This window comes from Serinus canaria, chromosome 2, assembly GCF_022539315.1.
Source record: "Serinus canaria isolate serCan28SL12 chromosome 2, serCan2020, whole genome shotgun sequence".
Taxonomy (NCBI): domain Eukaryota; kingdom Metazoa; phylum Chordata; class Aves; order Passeriformes; family Fringillidae; genus Serinus; species Serinus canaria.
In genome coordinates this window covers 78225657-78240731 of record NC_066315.1, presented here as the reverse complement: position 1 = coordinate 78240731, position 15075 = coordinate 78225657, and the positions used below count along the sequence as shown (strand labels likewise).

Below are 15075 nucleotides of genomic sequence, written 5' to 3'. Positions count from 1 at the left end.
AATTAGGCATCGTAGAAGTTACAAGCACAAAAATTATGTATTGAGTTTTTAAATGGCAAGAATAAAGTACCCATGATTCTATGATTAGTCTGTCTTGCATGGAAGAGTGGAAAAGACTGGTTATGTGTCTGACCACTCTTTTTCCTGCCATTTTCTATACATCTGCTGAGACACAAGGAAGACAAGAAGTCATGTGAAATATGGGTAAGGAGGAGGATGTTGTCTGCTTGAACATTCTCTCCTCTTTTTGGTAGATTAGATGGCCTTGCTTTCATTGCAGTTTAACTGTGCCTCTCCTTGCACTGAGGAGGGTTAAAATGCTTGAAGAGTGATGCAGGCTAAATGAAACTTTGTTTGGAGAAAGCTGACACATGCTACTATTAAAGGATGTGCTATGACTGCTTCTTGTCTCAGTGTTGATAGGACTGTGAGTAGAAGTTACATTTATTAACTATAATCCAAAAACTCCTATCTCAGCTGTGGGCGTATTGCAAAGTTGATTAATGTTCTCAGAACAGGCTGTTTGCGTACACTAAACCATTTTAACAAGGTAGTAATCAAATCCTGAATGCTATCCAGAAAGAGAGTGTCAGAGATGAGCACTGGTGAGAGCTTTGGGATGTTAAAATAAAAGTATGAGCACAACAATTGAATATCCCTCGATTTGCACAGTTAAAAAGATGTCTTGCTCAAATCCAGCCACAGGGACTGGAACAAATGAAAACATGAGGAAAGTCAGGTGAGGTAAAATCACTTTAGCTTAGAGGTAGTGTAATTTTTTCCTCCTCCTTTGTACTGCTGACATATTTCACCCCTGAGATTCTTTTTACTTTAAATATGTGTTTTGTAACCATACAGATTTGTCTCTTGAGACAGACTAGAGCACCATGAATTGTAGACTGCCCTTGTGTCTCAGCCCTTGGGTCTCAGGATTTGAGCAAATGAGAGCAAGACCACAGGTGTACATCCCTAAGAGAATCTTTATGGTGCCTGAACAGTTAATGCTTAGACACAATGTCTAGATGCTACCAGCCTGAGAGTAGACTGAAAAGGTAAAATGAGTTCAGGCTATTTTCAGCTTCTGAGGAGCACTCCAAAGTCAGCAAGACTAAATAGAACAGTATAACTGTGCAATCCTTAAGAGGGAAGAAGCAAGTAAACAGATTTTAAAAAGCAGTCAGTTACTGAGGTGTTAATACACCAACAAGTACATTCACATTAATGAATCACAAACTAAGGGAACAGACAGTGGTGTTACTGAAAAGAAGCAAATCTTATTTTACTCTTGGTTCTTAGGGTAGCTGAACTTCAGATTTGTAAAGAAAATGCTCTGATTCAGTTGGTCCTACTAGAGAACTAGGTCCAGTTTAGAGCCCCATACTTAGTGCTGTAATGTGAAACATATACATGAAAGTGATGTGGCTGTGGGAGAGTTTGAAGGTGTGGGCATTTACTATGATTAAGTTAAGGTGAGTGAAAAGTAAAGAAAGAAGGAAAGTAATGCTGGTGCTGGACTATATAGTCTTGCGGTAAGATTTTTCAGGTCCACTGTAAAAAATGTAGGAAAGAAATGAGGTATTTGAAGAAAATTGGAGTGAAATTATATTGCACGTGTTCCAGTGCTGATAGCAATGTTTAAATGGTTACCTGTGAATGTTTAGAGGATCCTTGTGGTTGAAGAACATGTTAAACATTTCCTTAATTGCAGCTTGGATGTTGCCAAGTTTATATTTTTTCAAGGGAATAGATCAGGTTTTACCTTAGTTGTCCCGCATCCCTCATTGTTGAAGTTTGTATTCCCAAACTGACAGTTTTACTATTGCTTCAAAAACTAGACTTGAAGAAATGTTAGAAAACATGTAAATCATTAAAACAGATGTTAATTGATGCCTTAATACTACACATATTTTGGTAGTCATTTGTGTGTGAGGTGGCAGATGATTTGAAAATGCCATTGCTAAATTGATTGTACCACAGTAAAATAGTTCAAGCTCACTACAGTCTGTATAGAGCTGCCACTTATGATGCTTATGGACCATGTCAGTGAGTTTGATGGCATTTAAAACTGAATGCATAATGGTTTCTGTGTCAGAAAACTGCTGTTGGAAATCTTAGAGCTAAACAAACATTTTCTAAACGGGTCTGGGAAAATCAGGAAATAAAATGGAACCTTCAGGTCACCTGCCAGCTTTATTTTGTGTGAGTGTGACATAAGTTCAGTTAGCTGATAGGCTGTCACCTTTATTTTTTCTGTTTGCTTGCCTTTCAGGCATGTGCCAAAGAATGACACAGTGCAGTTAGGCTACTAATCTGTATTGCTTTGCTGAGCAATACCTTTTTTTATTTGTATACTCTCTTAAGAGGAAAAATCTGCAATGAGGAGCTTTCCAGATATCAAAGGTGTCCTTTCCGCTTCTGGCTAAAGAGCATTTTAGAGAAATCGTGCTAAGTACTTTTGTATCCTTACTAAACACTTTATAATGCAGTGACTTAAATTGTTACCTTTTAGGTCTTGTTACAATAATTATGTTTGTAACACAATTAAAGAAATGCAATATCCCATTACCCTTTCACCTTTGAGACAGTTGATACACATGTAGAAGCTGCAGGTGGTCAAAATGAAGTCCTTAAATAAGACTATTTCAGTTATTGCGTCCTAGCTGTTGCTTCCTTAACTAAAACCAGGTTGTAAATGCAGTCTCTGGTAAATGTGCAACAGCTCACTTGTTACAGTGTTTCTTATCTCTCAAGCAGTGTGCAAAATATGCTGTTGTCTTATAATAATGATACTGGAATTGCCTGTCCTTGTAGGAAATGGAACAAAATTTTTAGACCTTCAAAGGTCAATCAAAGACAGTCTGATTGTAGTTAGTTGCTATTAGAGACTCTTTTCCTCCTTAACTAAATCTATTTAATTTGGGTCATTGCATTCTAAAATACTGACACTTAAAACTTTGGTAGATATATCATGTAGTGATATAGGTTTAGATTACTGTAATAGGTTACTGTGATATAGGTTTAGATTAGTGAAAAAGGTTTAGATTACTGTAAGTTTTGTTTTTTTTTTGGTTTGGTTTTTTCTTTTTTGTTGTTTTTTTTGTTTGTTTTTTGTTTGTTGGGGTTTTTTTTTGAGGCAAGGAATGTGGTGTACATCGCTTGGAATGTGTTCAACTTGTCAGCATTTTAATTCATATTCATACTGCTATAGGCTGTATTCGTCCAGACGTGTGAAGCCTGATTGCCATGGGAAAATGAATGCATGTTAACCACAGCTCAGTTTCAATTTGTTTTTCTTCATGTTTATAGTGCCATGTTTTTCATTTTTAACTGCTGTTTTAGACTTTCCAAAATTGCTTTATTATGTTACAGAAGGAGTTCAAATGGTGTCTACTATAGTCTTTATTCTTTTCTCTTTTGGCACTTGTTTCTTCTCATAACTGTAAAGACCATCTAAGGGCTTTCTGTATTCATTTAGCAGTCTTGCATTTATGCTACATACACTTTTAATAGGCCTAAATGCTCTCCAGTCTTTTGAAATTTATTGGAAATAGGAGTTTTGTACTCTGCCAGTTGTTTGGCTGTGTTTAAAAAGCAGAGCATAGATGTGTGGGGTAACATAAAAAACTAAGAGGTAGTATTGTGCAGAAAGGAAAGAGAGAGCCAACATGACACTGCTGTGCTCATTTTATTGAGCAGACCAGCTTGAGCTGGAGGCTGTGTTAAGTGTGCTCCTGCTTACATGCATGCATACAGTTTAGAGTCAATAAGGACCTGTCCTAATTGCCACTCAGATGAGTCTGGACAGTGAAGCCTAGAGGAGCTGTAACACTTGCTCCAGCCAGTCAGTGTCAAGCTCTGGGCAATGGCTGGATGCCAGTAGGCCGTGGTTCCACCTGATTTGCTCAATGTCTGGTGGTTGGACTAGGTCTTCTCCAACCTCAACAATCCTGTGATTCTAGGAACTTCATTCTAGATGTATAGGAGTCTGCCCAATTTGAAGAAAGTGTTAACTCTGTATTGCACACATGTAGTTCTGAAAGTGTTACACAGAAAGTTTTTGGTGGCAAAGTCATTCTTGTTTTACTTCACGGGAATCAGAAACTCTTGACTGAAAATTAGATCGACTAAGAGCCATCAATGACTAATACCAGTATGCTAGAGAATACTTCTGATCTTGGACTTTATTTGTCTAGTTTTGAGTGCTAGTTCTGAGAGAGTATAACAGCAAGAAAATAAAATGTAAAACTGTTAAACTTCTTGTAGCTCAGAGTTCTTTATTTTGTTGCTTTAATAGTTACTTTTGAAGTTGTTGTCAAGGTTCATAGGTGTTGCACACTTGCATATTGTGGATGGAGCAAGAGCTTAGTATGATACTTTAATTTTCTTATATTGTTTGTGTCTAAATATCTTGTTGACTTGAGTGTCTGTAAACATTTTTATTGAGGTTGTTATAAAATATGGTTATTTCTTCCTCTTTATTGTAATAATGTGTCTTCATGTAATATAAATTGGCTTAAGCTGATTGTTAACATGAGTTTTAGACTGATTATTTCAAGTCATCATTCTCACTTGTCAGTTATGGATAGACTGCTACATTATACACCTAGATTCCAAAGTTTGGCATGCATAAGCTTGCCAAATAAAAACAGATTACTGATCAGTACTGTAATAAAGTAGAAGTTTTTAGGAGTATGCTTCTGTATTTAATTGGTCTGCTGACTTGCACTAATTTTCCCCTCCTTCTCCACAGAACGTGTATGTAAACATAAGCCGCATCATGTCAGTAGCAAGCCGCCTGATCGAGTCTGGTCATTACGCTTCGCAGCAAATCAAACAGATCGCCAGCCAGCTGGAACAGGAATGGAAGGCATTTGCTGCAGCCTTGGAAGAACGTAGCACATTACTGGACATGTCCTCCATCTTCCATCAAAAAGCCGAACAGGTTAGTAAATGGGGAGGGCATCAACAAAAATTTATGTGCTGGAATGGGGAGTTGTGCACTTTGCTTTTGCTTTGGACAAAAGTGCAAAAAGCAATTGAAAAGGTTGACAAGAAAGCCAGAATATTTATTTCTGCCAATTTCAATACTCAAACAAAACTTCGTTCTCCTCAGTTTGGCCCATTGGCCTTAAATTTTCCATGGCTTTGCCTACATCAGTGCAAAATAAAGCAACCAAATTAGCTATATGAATCAAAATGAAGTGGACTGAAATGCTTAAGTATATAAGGCTTTAAGTATCTATATAATGTCTTTCCTACATCTAGAAGCTGTCACTTCTTCTATTGTCCTTACCATTCTACTCCCATGAGTCCTTGAGTGTCAAGATTTAACTCATGATAATTGCTTCTAGAAAGCATAAGTTGAAGTGGCCTGAAAGTTGAGAAGTTAATTAACTGCCTTCTGAATCTGAAATTGTGGTGGGAGATGTTTACTTAGTATTCCATAGGAGATTCCTCCTATGCTAAAAAAACATTTTAGCTTTAGGCCTATACCAATTATTTTAATTAAGTCATTAACCATGTGTAACTGTCAGAGAAGAGGTAAATGTAGGGGAAATAGGAATAAATACCCCCAAGTTAATAATCTTAATGGCAAAAGCATGTTTTGCCCTCAAGGGAGTTCAGTTCTAAAGGAGCTGCTGTGTGTGTGCATTTGAGTCACCTGCTGATCTTGTAGAGTGTCTGCTCTGTGCATCCCTGGTGTGTTTGGAAAACAGAGGTTCTTGGATGGGTATAACTGATGTGCTGTATGTAGATATTTTTCTTTCATTTTGCCTTGCTAAATTATAACCAAGGAAAGGTCTCATGTCTGATATAACTTTAATTTGGAATGAATGAAGGAAGCATTTGGGTGCTGAAAACTTCAGAAACAGAGAGAAGTGGTGCAGTTGATTTTAGGATATTTTTTCCCTGATTTCTACTACATGGATATGTAACTTGATAAACATCTAGACATTAGAAATCAGAGTGTATTAAGATGCAAATACATGTTGCTTTTCATTGTGTTAGTGATGACATTGGCTTAATGTCCTTAGACAGACTAATATAAAAATAATGCCACTATAACAAGTCCTTTCAGCAAGTTTTACAGAAAAGCTACATAAAAATGAGATTAAAAAAATTGTCTTCTGATAGAAAACTCAGCAGACAGCTTGTAGCTTTTATAGACACAGTTTCGTACCTTGTCAATGTTGATGCTTTTCTAATTACTTGGGTCATTTGGGTTTGCATTTAAGCACTTTGAGCCATACATGTAGGAGAGAGAATAATGAAATGTGAACAGGTAGGTATACCTTGACTCAAGTGTGGTCATTTTTCATAACAAAAATAATAAATTATGCTCATCAGAAGTCAAGGGACTAGATTTTTTGTGCGATTGTGTGCTGGGCAACTATAGCAAGGGTCAGTGTTACCTTCTTTACTACTAAATATAAGTGCAAACTGGAGGAAAGATAAAAATGAGAGGAAATAGTGCAGCATGTGCTGGGATTAATTTACTTTCAATTGCTCCTTCTGCAGTTTTAATTTTATGATTAACTGCAATGGATTGCCCTAGTTGATTTGTAAGATACCTGCCTGTGATATATTAGCTGTTTCATTAACAGTGGAGAGCAAGTTCAAGGAAAAAGGGTTTGGAATGTGAGGAATGACCCCTTTAGAGACTGGTGACGCTTGACCTACATAAAGAGATTAAAATGTGAGCAACCCAAGAAAAAACACACCCTTCTTGAATGCATGTGTTCTCTTGCAAGTGATAGGTAAGTGTCGCTGCCTACTGTCAGGCACAGTGAAGACTGTACCAGCTATCAGGGCCTGCTCACTGGTGCACATGGAGCTTCTCTAAATGTTCAGTGCTTAACCTTAGAGATTTTTTTAACTGGCCCTTAATGAGAAGTAAAGAAGTATTTTAGAGCTATGTACTCCACCACCCTTCTGCCCAGCTGTCAAACAGTAGAAGAGTACCAGAAGTGATCTATGAATTAGTTTTTCCTCAAAAGACTACTTGTGCTCCAAGAATTAAGATATGTATGATGAAATAAAAGGCTTGGTCTCATAACTTTTGAGTCTTGAACTTGACATGAATAGAGAAAATATACTTTACAGAGCTCACATATGCTTGGCTGTACTAGGTTTAACAACTATGAAAACTCCTAGAAAAAGATTGTTTTTTCTTCTTTCCCTTCCTAGCATAACAGGGGTATAAAATTCATGCCCCCTAGCTGTGAAAAAGTAAGTTGGCAGAACTCCGCTGTGCGTATAGCTGTGCTGGCAGTTTCTTGTCTGTCAAGACACCTTAGCTTCAGAGATAAGTTAAATTGTCTGCAGAAGAGATTTCTGTTGCAGTATCCTCAATTTCCCCTGAAAGGCTTGACTCAAGCAGCTATGCTGATATAGCTGTGTGCTCAAAGTTCAATGCTGGTCCTAAGAGACCTCTGCTTAAGTTGTAAATCCCTTACATGCTTGCTGCTGTAGTAGCTTGCCAAGTGGATTTAGTGCTTCTCTGCACGTAGAAGTTAGTTCTTTGGGGACTGAGGTGTGAATTCACTGTGCCCTGACACTGCTTTACTTCCTTGATAACCTCTTTCCAGCAAAAGACAACTATGGAGTGTTTCAGTGAGTGGTTCACCAGTAATTCTTTGTGTGCATGTGCAAAGTAACATGGTTTTCTCTGAAGATTAAAAAGTGGTGAGTTGATAAACCTCATGATACCATGAGTATCTGCACAGGGAGCTGATGGGTAGAAACCAAGGGTCTGGACTTAAAAGCTGTAGCATGTTTTACTTCCTTGTGTAAACAAGACCTTAGTTGACTTTTGTGTTTCTGAAATGGTAGGTGCAGGATCAAGGAAACTACTTCTTAGCTGCAAAGTCAAGAAAAGGAGCAAGAGTAAACTTAAAGCATCAATATTGCCAGCAGTTAAATTGGTTCTGAAGACTGCCAACATACAGCTAAGCCTGCCTGTCTCCTAACAGCTCAATGAGTTTCAGATACCTAAACACACAAGTTTCAGATACCTAAAAGCACAAGTATAGTCAGACTTGAATATTTCTTTATATTCTGATAAAATTTCTGGTTCTTTCAGGCAGAAATACTGTAAAGACTTCTTGCTTAAAAGAAGTCTTTTCGGTGTCTGTCATGCAGATGAATGTCCTTTTGTATATTACCGTCATGTGTGTACTTTACAAAATCAAAGTCAAATGTTTCTTTGTTGCAGTACATGAGCAATGTGGACTCATGGTGTAAAGCCTGTGGTGAGGTGGAGCTTCCCTCAGAGCTGCAAGATTTAGAAGATGCTATCCATCATCATCAAGGGATATATGAGCACATTACTTTGGCTTACTCTGAGGTCAGTGTTTTGTTTGTTTCCTTAGATAAAATTGTGTCGTGTTAAGTTTGGATTGTGATTCAGTAGTACTTGTTGCAGTAGGAGTTACTTGGAAACTCAAGTGCTGAACTTCTTTTTAAATTTTATATACTGGGTTTTTCTATTGTTGTTGAAAAGTGAAGTGTTAAAGTCCTCCCTGTAACCTTCAGAAAAAAATTAAAAGGATAGATTTAGCCATGTGTATTACAAACAACCCTTGGAGCGTTAAGGTACTAAATATGTTTTAATTTGCATTTCCATGTTACTGCCTCTTAATAGCAGTGGGATACTATTCTTTAGGCATTTACTTGAAAGGAAGTTAGAAGGGAAGTCAATACTTTGGGAAGGTATTCTGTTGGCGTGGATTTCTCTAAGTGTATTTTGAAAATCCATCTCTGAAATTGCCTCACAAAAAGAACTTAACTATCAAAGGATGTTACTTGAGAAGCCAGAAGGTAATGCCCTTAGTCTCATCAACCTCAGAGACACTTAAATGAGCAAAGGATGCCTATGTAGTCAGCATTTGTAAGGTTAGCATATCTTATGGCTGGTACTCTAGTCTTGGACTCAGCACACACTGTTGTCACTATTTCTAGTAGTTGTATTTACAACTTAAGATAAAATGCTTGTTCTGAAGGTGGGCTATAAAATGATGACTCAACTATCCTTATATTTTCTTTCAAATTTTGAGTTTTCTGTTGTGTATTACTTAGCAGAAATCAAATCGGCATTCACTATTATTAGGTAACAGGTATTTTCTGTATTTCCTGTTTTACTTGCCTTTCCTTCTTCTGTCAGGGTTGTTTTCATTGTTGGGTAAAACTGCTTTTGCTATTCAATTGGACTGATGTTGTTCTGGATTAAATACAGTCGCTTTGTACTGAAATTCCATGTTTGGTTAAATCATGGTAAAAATGATCAGTGGACACAGGATAGCTTAGGCCACAGCTTGCACCTGTCTTTAAAAGGAGGTCATCTATGTTTGAATTAATGGTTGTGATTTATACATTACATTAAAGTTAAAACTACTTTCTGATGAACCAACTTTGTTATAGGAAGCTGAATCCCAAGTCAGGTCACATTTCATTTAGCAGTAAGGGAGGGTGAGATTAGTGCTGATCATCCGTCCTATTGTTAGTGTATCAAAACTGGGTTTTATGAATACCTGCTAGCTTAGGGCCTGCATAAACTTTGTGACCTTGAGTTCGATGGCCAGGGTTCATGAATTCTTGTTCTTCTGTGTAAAATACACATTGATATCCCTATTCTTGCTTTATGCCACACCACTGTGTCAACTGATCTAATGACATACTATCACACCTGATAATACTTGCAATTTTACTTACATATAACTCTTTAAACTCATTTTTGAAAGCATGTTTTGTAGTAATGTTTCTTGTCTTTATTATAAACTTTGATCATTGGAAGGGACAGAGACAGAGTATGATTGTAACAGATTTATGTGGAGAGGCAGTCTGGGATGCATGCTTCGTGAGAGTGCAGCAAAGAGAAGGAAGGCTAGATTTCTCTAGAATAATGATAATAAAGGGCTGAGGTTGAATTTTTTCTAGTTGGTTCTGTTTGGTTTGAGTTGGTTTTATGTGGGCTCTTTGTTTTTTGTCAGGGATGTGACTGGATGAGCCCGCTGTTAAGTGTAAATAAGTACAGTGGATTAGCATGTTAAATAATGTTTGCTTGCTGGTGATGCATAAAGAAAATAAATTAGACTGGTAGATTATAGGATTGCTTTGGGACCTACCTTGAAAATTTATGTAGGATTTCAAAGCTGTGGCTTTTGACTTTGGGATAGCTAGATATTTTAACAAAATCTTCACTGGTACTGCTCAAAGGAAGGAAAGAGCATTAAGTGCCTTTCTTCTGATATCTGGTCATTACTTTTCCCCATCTGGTAAAAATCCAGTTTTGTCTATAGCAACCAGGATCGGTGCAGAAGTAATAACTGTATGTGTATGTACAACTTGTGTTCCTCCTCTGGGCAGAAGGTTTTATTTTGCATTTTTCAAACATTCATTCCTTTTTGAAGATTGATGGAGGCGTCTTTCTGTGTCAGGATATTACAGCACTATTGCTTATCATTATTAGATGTATGACTTCATTTCTGTTACAGTACGGAGCTCCTTTCATTTGGTGATGAACAGTGGGGGAAGAGAGAGAGCAACACTATGGGAATCACAACACTGTCATTCATTTTAGATTGCAGTGTCTTGACAACACGACTTGGTTGCAAAGTAGAAGACAGTAATTTTAAGAAAGTAAATGCTTTTAATACTAGACAGTCTGATTTTTACTGAGGGTAATTACAGTATATTACTAGTAAAGCAACTACTAGCTTACAAGATGAGACAACTGGTATGCCTGAAAATCCGACAGATGTGCCTTAATGGAAGTTGTATGTATATAAATAAAGTTATACATCTCACTGAAATCTTAAGGCAGTCATGCACTAGGAAGGAAGAAAATTTTAGTGAATTAGCTCCAAAGGAAAATCTGTGCAGTCATTTGTTTATAAACCTAATAAACTAATTGGATCAAGAGGCTGTCACAATTACTTTTTTCCACCTAGATTTTATGAACTCTGAATGGATAATTGAAGTCCATTATCTTGAAATACTTGAAGGACTTCCTAGATAATTCTTCTGGATACAGAAAAGAAAAAAGATAACTATGTAACTATGCTATTAACTATGTATTTTTTTTTCTGCTGACCTGACCTGTAGATTTGATGGATTCAGTCTATTATACTTGTGTCTTGCGGTTTCAGATGATTTTTGTTCCTACCTGCTCGATGAGCTGTTATAAAAGTTCTTTGCAGGTAGCTGAATGATACTGAATTGTAACAGCTCTCTGAGCTTCATGCTAAAAGGGACAGAGTAAAAGCCAATGAAAAGTGGTTTTGACACTTAATGTTGATAGTGACCAGATAAGAGAGGATTATTGCTTTGTAATTAGCATGCAAGGTAAATCTGAATATTTCTGCTGTGATATAAATCAGAGAAGACAACAGGTAGAAATGAGAAATGTTTCCTGTCAGTATCAGTAGTTAAACACATTTTGGAAAACAGTGTCTTTCTGTGCTGCATGGAAAGGGTTTAAATGATTTAATCAGAATTAAGTCTGCCATAACAGCAGTTTTCCCTTGGCTTACCAGTAACAGTAATAATTTAGAAGTTGTAAATCGTGTCAGATTGAATCATGTACTAAGTTTTATATCTTTTGGTTTAAATGTATTTGTCAAATATTAACCTACAGAAAGTAACCTCCCTGTTCACCTTTACAGCAAATGGAGAGAGAGATTGTTTTGGCAAGATAATTCTGGACAAATGCTTAATTTTAGGTGTTTTGTTGACTAGGGAAAGAGATGAAGAATACTTATTCAAAGTTAGATTCAACTAGTTTTTTTTAAAAAAGCTCACAACAACAAGGAAAAACCTCAAACCAAACAAAAAATCCCAACACTTTGAAGGAAAGTCATTCTTAAAGTAATGAAGAAATGGAAAGACAGGCTGTTCTTTAGAAGAGTGCTACTTGTTAAAATTATTTTAAAGAGAAAGAGAATATATTTTTTTTCCCTGTAACAGCTGCATGTAGATAATCGCTCCTGCAATAAAATGAGTCTTCATCATTGCTCCCTGAGTTCTTGAAGACCTTTAGAACTGGGAGTAGGGGTGGGGTAAAAAGTAGTAGCCCAACAAGCTATTGGCAAGACATGTAATTCTTCGTCCTTTCTGGTGGTCAGGTGAGCCAAGATGGGAAGTCACTCCTTGATAAACTTCAGAGACCTTTGACTCCTGGGAGTTCTGATTCCCTCACCGCATCTGCCAACTACTCCAAAGCAGTTCATCATGTCCTGGATGTCATCCATGAAGTATTGCATCACCAGCGCCAACTGGAAAATATCTGGCAGCATCGGAAGGTCCGCTTGCACCAGCGGCTTCAGCTCTGTGTTTTTCAGCAGGATGTTCAACAGGTAGGTTTTATATTATTTTGTCTAAATGCCTTTGTATTTGTCAGCCTGATTGCACTGACAGGTGAGTTTTGACTGCTAATTCCGATGGTTTTTTGTACAAGTGAATAGTTGCATGGGGTTGACTGAATGATGCCAAGTTCTGCATGTTATCAGAACCTGGCTATTGGCTATTAGAGATAACAATTATTGTTGAAAGTCAGTTCTACGTCATATTTTTCTGATTTTAAATTAATTTATTTACTTTAAGTCATATATGATGAAAAAGATTTTTAATATAGACAGCTGTTCTGAGTTTGTGCTGGAAGCTGGCATTCACATTCGAGGTGTGGATTCTGGACTTGAAGTGTCAAGAAGACTTCTTGTTGTAACATGCAAAAGATTAATAGTGTTATTCTGTAAAATTTTGGTTTTAAATCCTCAGTGATACTTAATTGACGTAATAGTGTTTCTTTAAAACCTGAGAGTAGTTATTACAAAAATTATAGTTTTAAAAAATTTTAATAATTATAATTATAAAAATTACAGATGAGATTACTTTCTGATAATAATTTGAATTAATTGTTATTAGCTACTATTTTTTTTATTATGACAATATATGTAAAAGTTAGTAGTTACATACAGGCATTAGTATCTCTGACACACCTGTGTGTTTTGAAAGTAAAATAACATAAAATTCCTTGGTTGATGGATTTTTAATAAGCATAAAATGTTGGCTTTGAACTTCAATTAACAGAGACATGAGTAATTTATCTTTTAAGAGCTCATCTTCATAAAAAAGTAAAGATGGCCAGTATTTGCTGATCACGGTCTTTCATTTCAGTGTGATAGTGTCCACAAATCACAACTTCTGAATGGAGTTTTTAGATAGATAGCCATAGTTCTGGTTAAATTAATCTTTTTTCATCAGAATTAGTTGTACTTTAAGTTAAATTTCTTGTACTTTTCTGTTTCAAGAAGATACTGGATGTGAGCAGTTGGGAGTGAAATAACTGATTTTCATCATTTACAGTAGTTGAAAAAGGTAATTTAGGCGGATGGTGGGGAGACTGAACAATCTTGATAACTGAACTTTCTTGGACATCTGGTGACTATCTCTTCATATAATTCAAGAAAATAACTTAAATACTTAGGTAGTAAATTATGTAAAATCTTCAAAACTTTATTACTTTTTTTTTATCCAAAAAGAAGCATACATGGAAAGACAGGCTGTTATCCAGATTGTCAACGCTGAGATGTGACAAAGGATATAGAAAGGCATGAAAAGTATAAGCTGACAAAAAAAAGTGAAAGAAAGTAGAGGGAATGTTATGAATGGTCAGCAAGGCCACAGAGAACAGAAGATTCCATTCATTATGCCATTGTCTAAATCCTTGAGGCTCTCCATGAAGATTACACCATAAGTAGTGGCTAGTAAGGAGGGTCCAGTGCTGGTACTTGCATGAGTAGTCAGTGAAGGGCCAACTCAGAATGTCCTGTGGTTCTGTGATGAGGCACAGCCCACAAATGAATCACATCTTAAATTGAAAAGGCTTCGTAAGGAATCTTCAGAACTGAAATCAACACAGTAGTTTGATTCTCAGGGAAAAAATGTAGGTCCTCTCAGCAGTCTGGTGCCAACAAGCATGGATTTGGATGGTGGAACTTCCTCTTCTAGTTTGAATTCAGTTCAAGTAGGACCTATTTAGGCAATCTAGGCCAAGGGGTCTCCTGAGGTAATTTGCCAGGTGCATAATTCAAGTTTCAGGCCTGTAGGCCAGGCTTTAGGCAATTTATTTCCTGTGGGAAGGTGTTCATTAAATGCTGCAGAGAGTTTTACTGTACTGCTCCTACTCTTTGCCTTTAATATCTTGGGAGCCCTAAAATGCTTGTAGGAAATTTTCATTTTCTGCTCCATCCTAAATCATGGCTGTTGGTGTGGAGGAGTTAGCTCTCAGACTGCTTTGTTCTTTGAAGTTGACAAATAACCCATCATTAGACTCAAGTCATTGTGCAGTCACCACCAGGTTCTTCAGCAAGATGCTGGATTTTTCTTCTCTGTATTGGACTCATCAGCCTTTGGAACTGCTGCATTTAAGATGAAGTAGTCACAGATTTGAAAACAACAAAGTGGACAGCTTTACATATTTTTATAACTTCCAGTATCAGGAATGTGCTATCGAAATCATGAATGTGGATTTTGAGTACACCAGAAGTTTTCAGTATGAACCAGTTGCCTTGAGAATGTTGGTCTACATTGACTTATTATTCAGCACATGCCTTACCTACTGGTTGGAGAAATTTCTTTCATCCTGTTTATGCCTGTGGTTTCTTTATATGCTTTGCAAGACAGACATTGAATTAAGGTAGCAAGAGATCCTCTTGACAGTTTGAAGATGCAGCCTTGTGCCTAATGCACATCTTTATCAACCGCATGAAATTTCAAGCTAGATCTGTACAGAGGTGCTTGCTGTCTTCCAAAGCTCTTCCCTTAGTATGCAGTAATTACCACTGCCAGAGATTGAGGTGTCCTTTGGTTTATCTCTGTAATGACTGTTAATTACTGAAATGTTACATGTGGAAGAGGAGCTCCTTATGCTGCTTTAACTTAACAGATATTGGGTGGTTTTGGCACTGCATAATGAATCACAGTGTGAATTTTGGTTACTGTTTCCTTTTATAATACAGCTTTTCCTACTGGGATTTCAGTGCAGGTCAAGGACAATGCCCATTCAACACCCATACC

The 15075-nt window shown here is 36.9% G+C and overlaps 1 protein-coding gene across 1 annotated transcript in view; it reads left to right on the top strand.

Annotated features, from left to right (window-relative positions):
• The window catches only part of TRIO (trio Rho guanine nucleotide exchange factor), a 244483-nt gene that overhangs the window by 85710 nt on the left and 143698 nt on the right, over positions 1 to 15075 (top strand). Inside the window, exons 7-9 of the mRNA XM_009096317.4 lie at positions 4751 to 4942; positions 8216 to 8347; positions 12123 to 12353. Coding sequence (XP_009094565.1) covers positions 4751 to 4942; positions 8216 to 8347; positions 12123 to 12353 — 555 coding nt within the window. The remainder of the gene's footprint in view (positions 1 to 4750; positions 4943 to 8215; positions 8348 to 12122; positions 12354 to 15075) is intronic.